The sequence below is a fragment of the Oryctolagus cuniculus genome, chromosome 6 (assembly GCF_964237555.1).
Source record: "Oryctolagus cuniculus chromosome 6, mOryCun1.1, whole genome shotgun sequence".
Taxonomy (NCBI): domain Eukaryota; kingdom Metazoa; phylum Chordata; class Mammalia; order Lagomorpha; family Leporidae; genus Oryctolagus; species Oryctolagus cuniculus.
Window position 1 is genome coordinate 145,320,701 of NC_091437.1, and position 16,256 is coordinate 145,336,956.

A 16,256-nucleotide genomic window follows, 5' to 3' on the forward strand; every position below is an offset into this window, starting at 1 on the left:
ACAAGCGCTACACTGTTACCAACCTAAATTTTTTTCTCAGATGGAAATGTTTTAGTTTCAGGAAAAGCCAGAGTTTGAATCAGCAAAAACAGGGAGTTCATTAAAAGTTATCATGAACAATCTCTTTAGTGACTTTTGGAAGAGAACATCTCAGTACTAGCTCTCTGCCTCGTTAATTGACTAAATGAGATGCTCAAATCACGAACCTCTTCACCCCTTGCCTCTAGAAAATCCCAGTTTTTAAAATTATGACAATCCAGTCCTCTAGATGTTAGGTAACACACATTTCAAATCCCTTGTAGAGTTGGTGAAGGATTTGTGTCCTATCTTTAAAGCGAAGTCCTATCTTCAAAGCTGGCTTCATCCCATTATGTGTTTCATCCCATTATGTGCTGCTCAGTCTGTGTTCTGTGTTCAAAGGGAAAAGGGGGAGGGTGGTGATGCAGAAAAGGAAGAAGGAGGCAGATGAAGATCTTTATAAAGAGGAAAAATAAGTCAAGTAAATAAAATCTACTGGTTTCCTCTACCTCTATTTAATCAGATTGGAAACAGTGCATGTGATAAACAGAACCATATGTAAGCTAAGGACTCAAGAGATGTTCTCAGGGGAACCAGACCATGTGCATCTTTACTGCATGGTTGGAACTGCTGTAATTGAGTTCCATCTGTTTTTTTAAGACACTTTTAGGCATCCCTGGCTGTTACAACAACATATCCATCTACTGTAATAACCTGTATAGGTTCCCCCTCTTTCTATTTTCTCCTAATTCTATGGAACTTCAAAATCAGAAGAAAGAGCTTGTGTGATAGATTGTGTTACAATTCCTAATTATTTACCATGTCCACCCACTGGCATGTGACTTGTAGGATAAAAATCCCTGCAGAAAGACTGTCATGTGCTCAGTTTTGGCCAGTAAACTATGAATGGAAGTACCATATGCCTCATAAAAGCAGGAGCACTAAGAATCAGTACACAGTCCCACCGTGTTCCTTCTCCCTCTGCCATGAGCAAGGAAGTTCAGTTCCAAATAGGAGCTCCTCCTTCAGCCTGGATTCCAAAATAAAGTGTACACAGGGACAAAGCAGCACTTGGTCTATAGTCAGCAAACTGAAATATGAGCAACACATTTTTTTGGATACAAATCACTAAGATCCTTTGTTGTTGTTACTATATCACAAGCTTGCAAAAATTCACTAATACATGCTTGTTATCATTGGATGGAAAATAAGAAGAGAATGAGTTAGGGCTCAAGATGATCTTTCCTGTGAAGAGAAAGATCTGATTTTATCCATTCTTATTTCTCCCACCATGACATGCACACTCACTCTCCAGGCAGGTGAGCCTCCATGTAGGTACCAGCTGCCATTATTTATAATTGTGATTACCATTCCCTTCACAGGCATTCTCATGATAAATTTGTGGCCCATTGAAAACAATGGATTGCTTATTTTTCAGAGGGTTTAAACACTATTGAGGAAAACAAAAAAGCTACTGGAATTTTTCTATAATACAACTAGAATTTTAGGTATGTAGAATAAATGAATACCCTTTGCCAGACAGATCCAAAAATCAGTTGGCAATCCAAATTTGAATATTAAAATACTGTTCTTATACTATGAAGTAAATGAGAATTCTTTTCAATATTTGAAATCTAGAAAACAAAATTTATCTGATTTTTTTTTCTAGCAACTTCTTACCTTCTGTAGACCCTTTTGTATGAAGGCGTTTGTTGAGCTCATCCAATTTGTTCTTCATATGGGAAAACCAGAAAAGACAAAAGGAAAGCAAATCAGAAATACTCCTCTCATCTGAATCCGCTCTACTTAGCAACCTGCTAAATCCCAAAAAGTGTCATAAACTTTGTCACTATGGTAATCTGTTGTGAAATTACTATTTTTTCTCAAATACACAATCTGAAAGAGCTCCCCTTCCTATAAATTTTGTGACTGTGAACATCTTCTTTAATCTGTGACTCTATTTTTTTTTCTTAAGACTATGAACAATCATGTTGGTGATGATAATGATTTGGCCACACATCTATAAAATAATCAGATTAACTCCAGGTTCACAAAAGCACCAAATTGATTTATGAAATCACTTTTTCTAAAGCTAGAAAGAAATGACTCAGCAATTTTGAAAAGTAGTGAATCGGCAACTCTACCTTTCACTATACATCTGAGATGTATACTCTATCGTAAGTGGATAAGAAGACATTTGCAGTATGCCTGCGTAGCACTGTTCATAATAATTAATGTTGGAAATAGCCAAATGTTCTCAAATCATTATGGTATATTTAGAGAATCAAATATTAACTATTATCAGTAAAAATCAGTGAGCTAAAGCTTCATATATTAATATACATAAATGTGTCTCAAAAATATATAATGATGAATAATCTACTTGCAGGTACATATAATATATGTATGTAGCATAATAGCATTTATATAAAGTTTATAATATGCAAAACTATACTATAGGTTCTTTAGGAAGCCACACATGTACTAATCCTTACTTATATGTTATTTAAAAGATACAGGAATATGGAGTAGAAGTACAGAAATATGCATGAAAATTATACACACTATATTCAGGATATATTCGCACTGATAACATCTGGGTAGGAAGAGCGGGTCAGGGAACATATGGAGCCTTCCCTGAATCTGTAATGCTTTCTTTATTATGAAGTGTGGAAGTGTTGATTTTATTCATCTCTACATTTTTTTCGGTATGGATAGATTATATTTTTTAAAGAAAAATGGGGTACTCTGTGGCATAGTGGGAGAAGCTGCCACTTGCAACACCAGCATCCCATGTGGGCACCTGTTTGTGTTCTGGCTGCTCCACTTCCAATCCAGCTCCCTGCTAATGAACAGCAATGGAAAATGGCCCATGTGTTTGGGACCCTGCCACCCACAAGGGAGACCCACATGAAGCTCTGGGCTCCTGGCTTCAGCCTGACATAGCCCCAGCCATTGCAGCCATCTGGGGAGTGAACCAGCAGACAGACGATCTCTCGCTGTTTCTCCCTCTTTTTCTATAACTCTGACTTTCAAAGAAATAAACAAATCTTTTAAAAAAATTTGAAAAGAAAATGAAAGTAGCCTTCTAGAGAAACTCATAGACAAATAAAGACAATTTAGAAATTCTCTAACATAGTTTAAGACAAGAGATTCAAAATATTTCTGTTCTCTAGAAGAAAGATGATTCAGAAAATATGATACAAACAATAGATTCCTCTAAAATTATATGTGGGATCCTTGTCACAAGGCCACTTTAAGTTGACTTTGGCAGCTCAACTCGTTCCCACTACAGGCTGAGCACTACCTACTTATAATAATGAGTTTCCTTAGTTCTTGGTAGGCACACGAGAAGGAAGGAGAAGAAAAAAGAAACAGGGGAGAGGGAAGAACAAACTGAATCTTTCAAATGGTGAGTGTCCCAGACTGTGGCTCCTAGGTCACAAGAAATCCTGAAAGGTAGCAAATGATGGAGAAGAGGATAGGGCAATAGGAAAATTACTTTGCATTTTTCTGAGGCCTAAAAGAAAAATCATACTTCTATACCTAATAAAAGCAAACATGTAAAAATATCAGATTTCTTTGCTTTGGGCTGGTATTACATCAATTCATTGTAGTAACATTGGCTAATTCCTGCTATTAGAAGCACTGATGACTTTAGAGGTCTTTCATCAATATAAAATTCAATAGAAAAGTTATTGCTAATCCTTGTAGCTTATTTGGTATTCAGAAACTGTCCATACATGTCCTGATGGGTTGTCTCTGTTCATATCACCAGCAATTCATCCACGCTGCATCCTTCCCCACTCTGCTCTGTGTTCTGGGAACTGACTTCTAGAGATGTTTCGAAGATACACCTGCAGGTCAGGCATTTAGCCTAGTTGTCAAGGATTCTATGTCCCACATCAGAGCACCTGGGTTTGATACTTGACTCTGGCTCCTGTAGGTTCCTGCTAATGCAGACCCTGAGAGGCAGTGGTGATGGCTCCAATAATTGGGTACCTTGCATTGAGTTCTCAGCTTTGTGGCAGGCATCTGGGGAGTGAACATGTGGATGGACTAACAGACTCTCTCTCTTAAAAAAAAAAAAAAAAAAAAAAGTGTTTTTGCCACTTGCTGTCTGGGCTCCAACAATAGGATCCACCTGCAGGGGAGTAGAGGTAAGAGAAGTATGTTGCTTCCCTTGCACCCTCCATACCCAGTTTTGATGCATTAGTTGCACTCATCTACTAAATACAGAGGTTCTCACCAATCCAAGCCCTTCTCCAAGTCCTCGCATCTTGCTCCTTTCCTTCCACCTCCAGTCCTTGGAGGGTTCTCTGCTAACTCCAAGGCACTTCTCCATTACTCACTGGCTTCATTCCTCCCTGTTGAGCTTTTGTAAATAGTTCTCATGAAACATAATTGAAGCAATCTCTTTAAACCCTCCTTCACTCCATGGGCCACCTGTTTCCTGGCCAAAACCATGATTAATAGACATGTGATCCATAGGGAAATGAATAAATAAAAATACAGAGTGTGCTTGAGAATTCACTCCACAGAACAGCATCATGAATTCTACATTTTTCCCTTCATTCTTTATACCTGTGCTATTCTATACGGAAGTTAGGAAGCACAGACAACTCTTTGATTTAAAGTAATTAAATTAAAATTTTAGTTCCTCAGTCACACTAGCCAGCTACCAATTTGGACAGCAGAAATATAGACCATTTCTAATGCTAGCCTAGAAAGCTTTATTGGGCAATGTTATTATATACCCAGCAACTGTTTCTTTTTTTTTTTTTTCTTTTTTTTTTTTTTTTGACAGGCAGAGTGGACAGTGAGAGAGAGAGACAGAGAGAAAGGTCTTCCTTTGCCGTTGGTTCACCCTCCAATGGTTGCCGCAGCTGGCGCACCGCGCTGATCCGATGGCAGGAGCCAGGTACTTCTCCTGGTCTCCCATGGGGTGCAGGACCCAAGCACCTGGGCCATCCTCCACTGCACTCCCTGGCCACAGCAGAGAGCTGACCTGGAAGAGGGGCAACCGGGACAGAATCCGGTGACCCGACCGGGACTAGAACCCGGTGTGCCGGCGCCGCAAGGCGGAGGATTAGCCTAGTGAGCCATGGCGTCGGCCCCAGCAACTATTTCATATGATGAATATAAAGATTATTTCTACCTTGGGCTCTACCTTATCATCACAGGTGCAGCCTAGGTCAAAATCAGACTGAAGGTACATAATCCCTGGATAACTGGGCCTAGTGACCTCCTCTGGCATGGTTGGCCTGAAAGTATTGACACGCAGGAGATGATTCAAACTTCCATGAGTTCCATTATTAGGAGCTGGCTTCAATCCCAGAAGATCTGATGAAAAGAAAGAAAAGAGTCCAGGTGTTAAATGTTCTCTGATTACAGATGGTGAGACTTTCACTGTCAAATGGTCTGAAGGCTAAATACAAATCAGAGTTGACTAACAAGAGATTTGGATGGCAGGAAACACCTCTGTACCTACAGAACCATTCTGGCTTGACCATGTCTTCTGATAGCTTCTTGAAATAGCCAGGTCCATTGTTTGACAATGAATAAGTCCCAAAATGAGTGAAGGCACAGTACCCTAATAATAGTTACTGCCTGTGTCTGTGGTAGTTATAACTCAAGAACTATCGTTGTCAGTATCACTGCTTTTCTGCACTTCTCCAGGTTTTTTTCATCCCAAATCTTGAAATGGGACTTATAATCAATAAATGACCACAAGTCTGCCCTCTAATGCACTCTACAGAAGTGTGGGGACAAGAGGAAACTTTGGCTGTGTGCCTTGAATCACCGCTGTGAGATGAACAGGCTGATTTCATAGCAAGTGAATGGTTGCCAAGTGGGCATACAGTGACTTGTCTAAGCTGAGAGGCAGGACAGGGGAGAGCTAGCAGCCAAGATGGGAAAAGAACCCAGGAGACCCGACTTGCAGGCTCCCCCTCTAACCACCAGACTGGCACTCCCTTACTAAATAGGAAAAGTTGTCCTCATTCAGCAACTGAAAGCTCAAGGAAGAAAAATAATTAGGAGCACATAAATAGCTGGCCAGGATGCAAGTTGGCAAAATTGTAACTGGGCTGCAACGCGAGAGCTAGAGGTGGGAGAAAGCTCTGTGCGGAACTCTTGCTTCATCAGGTCTCTGACCAGTGGTGTCAAACTGTAATGCTATGTTGGATCAGCCAGAGGCTGCCAACAGCAACACTATGAAAACTCCCCATTAGTCAACTGTTCAAGGAAGACAAAGAAGCCTTAGAAGGGGATGATATTCTGCCCTTTGAACCATTGGGCAAGTTACCACATTCTTCTGCAGGGAGAGGAGGTGGTCCCGGAAAATAGGCACCTCATTTTTTTCTCTGACATTGAGGAACTTCACAAATTAACTAAGGATTGTTTCATTGGTTTTGATTCAATAAGGGACTTACCACACATAACATTGTAAAGTTCAATGTTTTCAAATGGAGGCACTTTAGTCTTGTACTTAAATGTTGGGCCATAACCTACAAAAACAGTCTTCCACAAGAAAAGAAAACAAGCAAAAAACAATTAAAAACTCCAGATATCTGGTAGCAACCCTTCCTCCTTTATAAATTCTACATAACTTCACTCACACCCCATTTCCCAGCCCATTTAAGAATAACCAAAACACAGGTTCAGTTCACAGTCTGTAGTCATACCTGCATGCTGTTGACCTTGTTATCAAATCCATGGTCTCCCTGGAAAAAACATTTTCCTGATGGCTTCTTATAAACATCCAAAGGTTTCCTACATTGAAAAGATTGTTGGATCAGTCAGGATTCCTCAGAAAATCATTCAGATAAAAAGCCAATTTCAGGAGACAAAGACTCTCTTAAAAAAAAGTTTTGAAAGCCTGTTTGTCTCTCTTTCAATTGCATCATCATTCGGGTCATGATGAAAAGATGCTTCTGTTCATTTCTCCAAGTGCCTTGGTGCTGACTAGCACCCAGGTTAAATGAGGACCCATGAGGAGAAGCCATGGTGCCCTCCTCACGCTCATGCTGATGCCGGGCAGAACACTTGTCACAGGTAATGTTCCACCATACGATCCTGTTGGGCTGGTTCACTTTTACAGACCCCTCACTAGACTCCAAATCAAGACATCATAGATACTTTTTTTTTTTTTTTTTTTTTTTTTTTTTTTTTTTGACAGGCAGAGTGGACAGTGAGAGAGAGAGAGACAGAGAGAAAGGTCTTCCTTTGCCGTTGGTTCACCCTCCAATGGCCGCCGCGGCCAGCGCGCTGCGGCCGGCGCACCGCGCTGATCCGGTGGCAGGAGCCAGGAGCCAGGTGCTTTTCCTGGTCTCCCATGGGGTGCAGGGCCCAAGCACCTGGGCCATCCTCCACTGCACTCCCTGGCCACAGCAGAGGGCTGGCCTGGAAAAGGGGCAACCGGGACAGAATCCGGCACCCCGACCGGGACTAGAACCCGGTGTGCCGGCGCCGCTAGGCGGAGGATTAGCCTAGTGAGCCGCGGCGCCGGCCCCATCATAGATACTTTTTAATGTATTATGTTTAATCAATGAATGCAGATCTGTATTATATGAAAACGTTTGTACAAATTTACCTATAATACAATTAAAGTACTACTGCGGGGTTAATTAATGGTAATAGTGACCTTTCAAGAGCCTAGTCTCATTGAGCAATATCCCTGTTTAGAAATAGAAAATGGAAACATGGCTCTTTAGGCATGAAAACAATTTGATCTTCCCTTTTCGACCAGGAAGACATCTTTTGCATAACTGTCATGTGGCTTGGAAAAAAAAACTTTTGATGGTTATTAATACAAATATTGCTTGTATGCCTACAAGGTCCATGACACCGAAGTAAAGCACTTATGAAAGACAAAGAAATATAACAAGCGGTTTTCTACTCTTAAAAAAAGTACCTTGGGTTTAGGGTAATAAGCTATGTATTTATAATAATTCAACAATGCAAGCATTAAGTTAAAAATATTTACTGCTAATTCAAATATCTGGCTTTGGTCTACACTAATTTGCTCAACTGTCATCATCTTTCACTTCTACTCAGTTTCTGTGTTTTCTTCATATAAAATCATCAACTGTGCCAAATTTACTTTTTCTTCCAAGTTGCCCCATTCATATAAGACCCTGCAGAGGACATAGTCAGCCAAGTCATTTTGGTCACTTCTCTGTCACATATCCATGAGGATTGTTCAAGTGTATTCTAAATGATTCCAATCATTTCCTTCAGCATCTCCTATAATTAAATTCTATCTACTCCATATACAGTTATAGTAGGATATTTATCTATTGGTCACATGTGCCTAAGTGTTCAGTATTGATTAAAGTTCCTACAGGATCTACATTTGTCTCATTATCTTCTCTCCCTTGTGAACTCATCAGAGTATCTAGCTAGAAAATATGTAGTAGCATAGCTATTCATTTTTTGCTTCATACTGATTCCCAGCACTTTTCTTAAACACAAAGTTAGAGCAAAGTGAGTGCTAAAGGGCTGCTTCCAGGTCTGTGTGAAAAACGATAAACAATTAGTGAGTCTCCAGTGAGTCTCCAGACATATCCTACATCAGATTCTAAAGCAAGGAAACGTCTCTTTCAAATGGGGGAATCTTCCATAGATCAAAAGAAGGTAAACATAGGAATTATTTAAATCAATATAAAATATGTCCATGGTAACAGAGGTTTTAAGATTAACAACTTTTCTAAAGTCCTCTATAAACGTTGTTACAGGCAATTTCTTGTCAACTAAGACCCAATCAGTCCAGTGCGCTATGGCAATGTGGCAAGATCCCAATTAGACTTTTGACTTCTTGAAGTAACAAAAATAGAGGCTACAACGTAAATTCAAAAATTGAAAGACACACGTATACACACACACACACAGTTGCCCTGGGACTACAGAGACACTTCAGGGTGATGAGACTCAACACAGAGATGTCCCGTCACAGTCCCAGTGGCTTATCTAGCATGCACAATCTGGAAAGAGTGAGGTTTCTGAGATTTCTTTTAATGTCAGCTGAAGACCTTAAGGCATTTTCAGTTGCCAAAGAGGTAATTGTGAAGATGAGAAACAGAGACAGCCGATCTCCAAGTTACCTTGCAACATGCCATCTGCGTTCCACCAGTAAATGGATATCCTCAATTCTTCTGTTGTTGGCATAGTGCAAACGTTTGGGAAGGTGCTGCTTCAAGTAAGGTTTAAAGTGCTGATCTGGCTTTTTACACTGGAAAAAAAAAAAGAACATGGAACTGGGCCTTGAGATGGGGTGTCATCTAGAAAAAGTCCTGTTTTCCTCTCTAGGAAGTTGAAGGAGGCTTTAGGCCAAACAAAAGGCTGATTCCTGAATAAGTGGACTTTGATTCACCTCTATCAGATCATACATGCTGAAAACAAAAGGGTTCAAAAGGGATTAGATAGCTTTGGAGAAGATACGCCAGGCTAGAAGAGAGGAGTGAGGAATTCTAAGACACATTCCTGACTCATGAGACCACAACTGAGGGCAAAGTCAAACTCCCAGGCCCTTCCCCAACTGCTTCAAGTCGAGGGCTGGGAGGTGGAGCAGGAAGAGATGAGCATGTACAGGCCTATCTGATTGCATGCTCAAGTGCTTTAAGGTCTCTACCCTGAATGGGGGAACAATGAAACAGAGAAAGCAAACATTTGTTTAACCATGAATGAATCCTTTTCAGTTCTCAAGGAAAGATCAAATATTCTCGGGTTGTATCATTGCCAAGACCATTAGGGAGCCTGCAGCAGTCCACAAAGCAGAAGTTTTGAAAGATCTGAAGGAAACAGATACACAGGGTGGCAGAGCAATAGGGAGAATGTTCCTCCATCCCCCAGGGGAAGCAACCACAGAAGGTGATGCATAGAAGCTGCTTCCTGTAATTTCCAACACTTACCGTGAGATTAGCAATGATCGCTTTAGGGTCATCTGTTCAAAGAGAAAAGGAAATTGATTACCAAAGAAATGACAATAGACACAGAGAAATATTTTTTGCAGAAAAAGATTCAATTTTTCCCCTACCTCTCCCCACCCCACCTTCCAGAGGAACTATCACCTTAGTGTTTTGTTTTAAAAAAGATAGGGGCATTCAAATGTGTGGGGGGAGGGAGGGGAGGGTGGGAAGTATCACTGTGTTCCTAAATCTGTACATATGAAATACATGAGACTCATATAACGTAAATAAATTAAAAAAAGAAAAGAAAACACAGGGGCAGGCATTTGGCCCAGCTATTAAGATGCCATTTGCAATCCCCATGTCCCATATCCAGAGTGCCTGGGTTGAAATCTCTGCTCCTGATTCCAGCTTCCTGCTTATGTGCACCCTGGGAGGCAGCAGGCATTGACCAACTCGCTGCATCCCTGTCACTCACATGGAGACCTGGACTGAGTTCCGGGCTCCCAGCTTCAGCCTGGTCCATCACTGGCTGTTGCCGGCACTCATGGAGTGAAACAGCGGAGGGGAGTTAAAAATTTTTGGAGGCAAAATAAGCTTATTGTTTAATTCTATTTTATGTGACATTCTTGAAGTCCCCTCTTATAACTGTGTGTGGGTATTTAAAATTTCAGTTAAGTAGAATGCAGCTAAACAAGTCCTGTGATAAATTTCCCAACCAGATCCAGAGTTCCACTTCTCCAAGGGAAACACTCCTTCCACAGCACCAGGACACTGCTAGGTAGTTTGCTTCTTCAAGTTCCCTCAAACGGTTCCTGTATAGCATCTAGGCCTAGGTTATTTGCAATTTAACATGAGAAGTTAAACCGGACAGGGGCAGGCACTGTGGCACAAAGGGTAAAGCCACTGTCTGCAGTGCTGGCATCCCATATGAGTGCTGGTTCATGTTCTGGTTGCTCCACTTCCAATCCAGATCCCTGCTAAGGATCCTGGGAAAAGCGGCAGAAAATAGCTTAAGTACCTGAGTTCCTGCACCCATGTGGGAGACCCAGATGGGAGTTTCTGGATCCTGGCTTCCGCCTGGCCCAGCCCTGGCTATTGCAGACATTTGGTGAGTGAGTGAGCCTGTGAATGGAAGATCTCTCTCTCTCTCTCTCTCTGTCGCTCTCTGCCTCTCTACCTCTCTCATTCTCTCACTCTCTTCCCTCGTCTCTCTATAACTCTTACTTTCAAATAAATACATAAGTAAATATTTTTAAAAAAGAAATCAAACTGGACATTTGGGGTTTGAGCATAACTTCCTGTTTATCTGCATATCTTTGAAACAAGTCATCATCCACTGTAAGATAAATCTTAATGCACTGAGATTTTTTTTAAAAGATTCTTTCCTTGGTAATAGCACTGTGTCTAATTATATAGGTAGCTGCTCCTTTCCAGCCATAGACACGCATATGTACATAACTCCTTCACTTTTACTACAAATAAACAAAGGATATTTTAGTCAATACACTGAACTAGCTAAAAGCAAAACAATGCAAATGATGGCTCTACATAAACAGGATTGTGTTATCTGAAAGCCTCCTTTTCAGGGGTGGGGGGAGTCGTAGGGAGAAAGAGGAGACTGTGTTTTGTTTTCGAAAAGTTTGCCACAGTATGTCATTATAGAATCAGCAGAGAAGGAAAGCAGAGTTCAGAGGATATATCAACAGCCAGAATGCAGCCCTCCCTGGAACATAAACACCAGTGGAGTAGGCTTGGTCCCCACCATTTGTTGCCATATCCCTGGTGCCTGGTGCATAGTAGACACTCAATAATGTTTGTTAATACATATTAATACATATCTGCTCATATTTGTTGGAAATGCATGAATAATCGTGCCTTGCTGTACACTTTTACATACTCTAAAAACCGTTCTCAGAATCTCAGGTCTTCATCTCTCATTTGATTACTATTTATAGCCCTTGCTGTTGGACTATGGTCTTTTTACTTTTTATTTGTTGAACTCTTTATTTAGTAGACCCATTAAACCTTTCATTATAATATAAATTAAAAATGTTATTTCAAAAAAATGAAAACTATTAAATTGAAAAAAAAAATTTGGTCCTAAAGCCATGAAATCCAGTTAAAATGTGGACTCCGTTCTACTTAGATTAGGGTTAAATTTTAGTTGCGTTACAAAGTAAACAATAGTAGTAACAATAATGATTAACCTGAATTGAGTCTACTCCATGCTCTTATCGCTTTATAAGAGCTTTGGAGGCACTTACTCTCTGGTCATTCACAGCAACTCCATCATGTGCTAGTCAATCTTCATTATGCCAATAGTCTTTAAAGTTTTGCCCCTTGAAAGACAGAGAGACAGACAGAGAGGCCAGAGGAGAGCCCCCATCTGTTGATTGACTCAGAAAATGCCCTATACAATCTAAAACCAGGAGCCAGGACCTTAATCCAGGTCTCCCACATGGATAGTAGGAACCCAATTACTTGAGCAATCACCACTGTCTACCAGGGGCTGCATGAACGAGAAGTTGGAGTCAGGAGCTGGAACTAGGTTTTGAACCCAGATCCTTGGGAATATAGGATGCGGGCTTCTTAACTGCTAGGCAATAACCCTTCCCCTACTAGGCCTACAGAAGATAGAGAAGCTTGCACAATGGGACTACTCGTCCATCCCAAGCAATCTGACTGAACAAGCCATGCTTTAAATCTTTACACTCTTTAGCCTCATAAACAGTACTCCTCAAAGGAACCAAAGACAATAAGTTCATGGTCTTTGATAACGAAAAGAAATAAATAACACAGGGCAGTCCTCTACATAGATAAATCCCAGAGAGTTACTAGGAAATCACATATGCCTGAGTCCATGTTTGGGACCCCAGATCCTTCGGTTGTGAAGTGCTCACTGCTGTCATGCTAACAGTCTCCATATTGTGTGAGGAAAGGGCAGCCATTAAGAATCTGCACATCTGGGTTCAAATCCCAGCTCTGCCACTAACTGTCACCTTCTTTCATCCTTCTTTGATCTTGATTTTACTGCGTGTAAGCAGATAATAACACACACCTTACAGGGCCATTGGAAGGGTTAAATAATGTATACATTATTATTATTTATATTATTCAATATTAGATATATACAGCTGAAAGAGTGAGCAGCCAAGGCAGCATCATCATAGCTAACGTTTACATGGTTCTGACTATGTGCTAACCATAACCTATTACATGCACACAATCTCTTACTGAATCGTCCCAAGAATCCTTCTTTTGCAGATGAGGAAGCTGACACGCAGGGTGCTGACGTAGCTTCTCCTGTGTTACAGTGAGTCCTGTGAGTACCTGACACTACCGGGTTTAGAACCCAGACTTCCTACCACTGTTGTCTGTGTTCTTCAGCACTCTGTGCTACTGTCTCCCACACTATGGAACCACATAGGAGGCTGGTGAAGAACAAAACATCTCCTCCTTGGGAGTTATTTTTTCATTTCCCCTGCTCCTGGAAAGTTTTTCCTCCCCTGAAAATAACCTCCCCATGACATTTATTGATATCAGAAATGCTTTTCAAAACGGAAAACATCTTTCTTGCGTAAGCCCAAACACGCAAACACTAAACTCAAGAGGTACGGTCATGACTTTCACCCAGTCGGTGCCGAGGGCCTGCCTATCTCAAATGAGCAGAGGAGAGAGGATACAGAGGCCAGGATGAGCCACAGAAAAGAGAAAGCAGGAACACCAATACTTTGTTTATTTCACAGCGTTGCCTGGAGCTGACCTTGGGACATTTCCCATTTGTGTTGACTCAGGAACATAATGTGGGGAAAGCTTAATTTCCCAAAGTCTTAAGCTTAGTGTCAATGGTTTCTTATTCCCAAAGCTAAAAATGTGAAGGCATTACGATTTTTTCAAAAATGCAGCATGTCTCCAGGAAGTCTATGGACTTCTCAAAAGCTAGGTGGGCAGCTAAAAGTCTTAGTCCACAACTGTATTTATGGAATGTCATAAACTGAATGTGCATAACCGAAGAGACAAGATGATGCCCATTTGTTTTATTTCTAATCTTTTGTAACAGCTGCCTCTTCCCAAAGACCTAGCACTTTGTCCTTCTGGGTGCTTGCACACGTGGGAAGACCCTCCCCTCCCTTCCCCATGCTGCAACAAGGCTTCTAAGAACCTTCAGGGACTGAATAGATTCCTACCAACCATGTCACAGACTCACCAGTTTCAGCTAACAAGCCAGCCTCACCCTCCCGTGGAAATTTTTTTTCATGTAAACAGAAGTTTATGATTATACACACGCCTCGGATTAAGTAACAATTTTCACACCGAAAAAGAAATAAATAAATAACCCAAGAGCAAATATTTCTATAATGCTGCTACATGCCAGGAACCACACTCAGACTTACATATAGATTAATTGCCATGGCAACCTTATAAGATAACTACTGTGATTTATCATCCTCACTTTTCAGATTAAAAAATTAAAACTGAGGCATGGAAGTTAAATGAGTAATCCAGGGCCCTCAGCTAAGCAGTCAGTGGAGCTAGAATTTTTACCCGAGAATTCCAGCTTCAGAGAACAAACTCTTACAGAGTCCACTGTGTTATCACTTTCACTTAGTCTTTTAAGAATCAACTTACATTTAGGATTGTTGCTAAATTTAGATCGAATTCTTCCTAGCGTTCCAGGCACTAAAGTGATATCATCCACATTAGTCAGGTAATTGCTCAAGAATTCGGTTCTATCACATGTGACATCTTCCATTCCTATAGGGAGCAGAAAAAAAGTATTTTCAGGCAACATTAAAATTACCATCTTAAACATTCATAGAGACACTAAAAATATATCCAGGTATCTTCTTAATTAACGTAATGGGAGGAGCCCTCAGATTTGAGATTCAATTTGACTTTACTACATTTTTAACTGCTTTTATATAATCTTGTCACTAGACTTTGGTTTAGCCCTATCATCTTGAAAGCAGGAGAAGGCTGAAAATGCATTATCTCAATTATGATTTTAAGTTATTTGGCAAGAACAGCAGGACTAAAGAAGTAACCATTATTTTTTAACAATTTAGAAAGTCATTATGAAAAAGATCTATTCTTTAAAAAAAAAAAATCATAGATTGCTTTAAATTCTTCCCAGCTGTGGGTAGAGTGAATAACTGGAATCTATAGCTCTGTGTCTCTTTTACAAAACGTGCATTTTCCAACTGTCTCTCTAGTGCACCTCCTGTCTTGAGTACATAATCACCAGTCCTCTCTGCATCTCCACTGGTGGCCTTGGATGTTACTGACAAAACAATACTGGCAACAAGAGAAGAGAGAGAAAAATGTCAGCTCCAATGACCACCCAAACTGAAAAACAAAATAGAGCAGCAAACAAGTCATAAACAATGTAATTAGTCAGAACTGAAAGCTAACAACTAAAGCACAGAAACAGTCTAGGTAGGGAATATGTTTTAGCCAACAAAATATCCCTCTCCCATTTCAAGATGTGTTTTCTGCCCTTTTCAAGGAAAGTTTCATGATCAATGTTTTTTAAAAAAAAACAAACAAAAACATTCTCAACTCTTAGAATCATACACTACAGAGGTTAGGAGAGACTTTCATTGTTGTTTTTGTAAATTATGAGACTTGATGGAATGAAGAAGGTTTACAATACAGTAGTCCCTCCTACTTCACAGTTTCATTTTCCACAGTTTGGGCTCTACAGTCAACCATTGTCTGAAAATATTAATGGAAAGTTCCAGAAAAAAAAACTAGTATGTTTTAAAGTGCTATTCTGAGTAGTGTGATGAAATCTTGCACTGTTTCGCTCCACCCTGCCCAAGACATAAATGATCCTATGGCCCAGGGTACCCATGATGTATCTGCTACCCACCCCAGGGAAGTTCACATGTCCACACTCATGTAACATTTGTTGCATTATATTCTTACAGTTTTCCTATCTTGTACTGTGACAAATTTATAAATTAAACTTTAAATGTAGAAAAAAACAGAATAGGGTTAGGTACTTTCTGTGGTTTCAGGTATCCACTGGGGGTCTTGGAACATAACCCTCTGGGGTAAGGACAGGCTACTGTACTGCTTTACACAATCCAGTACATGGATATCTCTAAGAGGGAAAATAAGTGAGTCTATAAAGAATGTCTAAGACTTTGAAAAAAAGAGATATAACCCAGAGTAGTCCAGATATGGCAAACTTTGAATTCTAACTCCTGGAATCCAAGATTGAAACCCACTACCTCCCTCTCCCCCTATCCTTGCCCCTCCCCCCTTTTTTAAATAAAACAGGAATGAAGAGAGAGTTAAATACATCCCAACATAGCACAAGGG

At 40.4% G+C, this 16,256-nt stretch overlaps 1 protein-coding gene across 19 annotated transcripts in view; it reads right to left on the bottom strand.

Moving 5' to 3' along the window:
* The window catches only part of ENPP2 (ectonucleotide pyrophosphatase/phosphodiesterase 2), a 118,906-nt gene that overhangs the window by 23,831 nt on the left and 78,819 nt on the right, over positions 1-16,256 (bottom strand). For 10 of the 19 annotated variants that reach the window (XM_070075436.1, XM_070075433.1, XM_070075430.1 and 7 more), the window contains 7 exons: positions 14,559-14,684; positions 9,930-9,961; positions 9,123-9,250; positions 6,705-6,792; positions 6,453-6,540; positions 5,189-5,361; positions 1,699-1,750 (listed from right to left, as the gene is read on the bottom strand). In XM_070075436.1, the coding sequence (XP_069931537.1) occupies positions 1,699-1,750; positions 5,189-5,361; positions 6,453-6,540; positions 6,705-6,792; positions 9,123-9,250; positions 9,930-9,961; positions 14,559-14,684 (687 nt within the window). Of the gene's footprint in view, positions 1-1,698; positions 1,751-5,176; positions 5,362-6,452; positions 6,541-6,704; positions 6,793-9,122; positions 9,251-9,929; positions 9,962-14,558; positions 14,685-16,256 lie in introns of all 19 variants that reach the window. The other 9 variants (XM_070075432.1, XM_070075429.1, XM_051844005.2 and 6 more) reach the window with 1 other exon arrangement.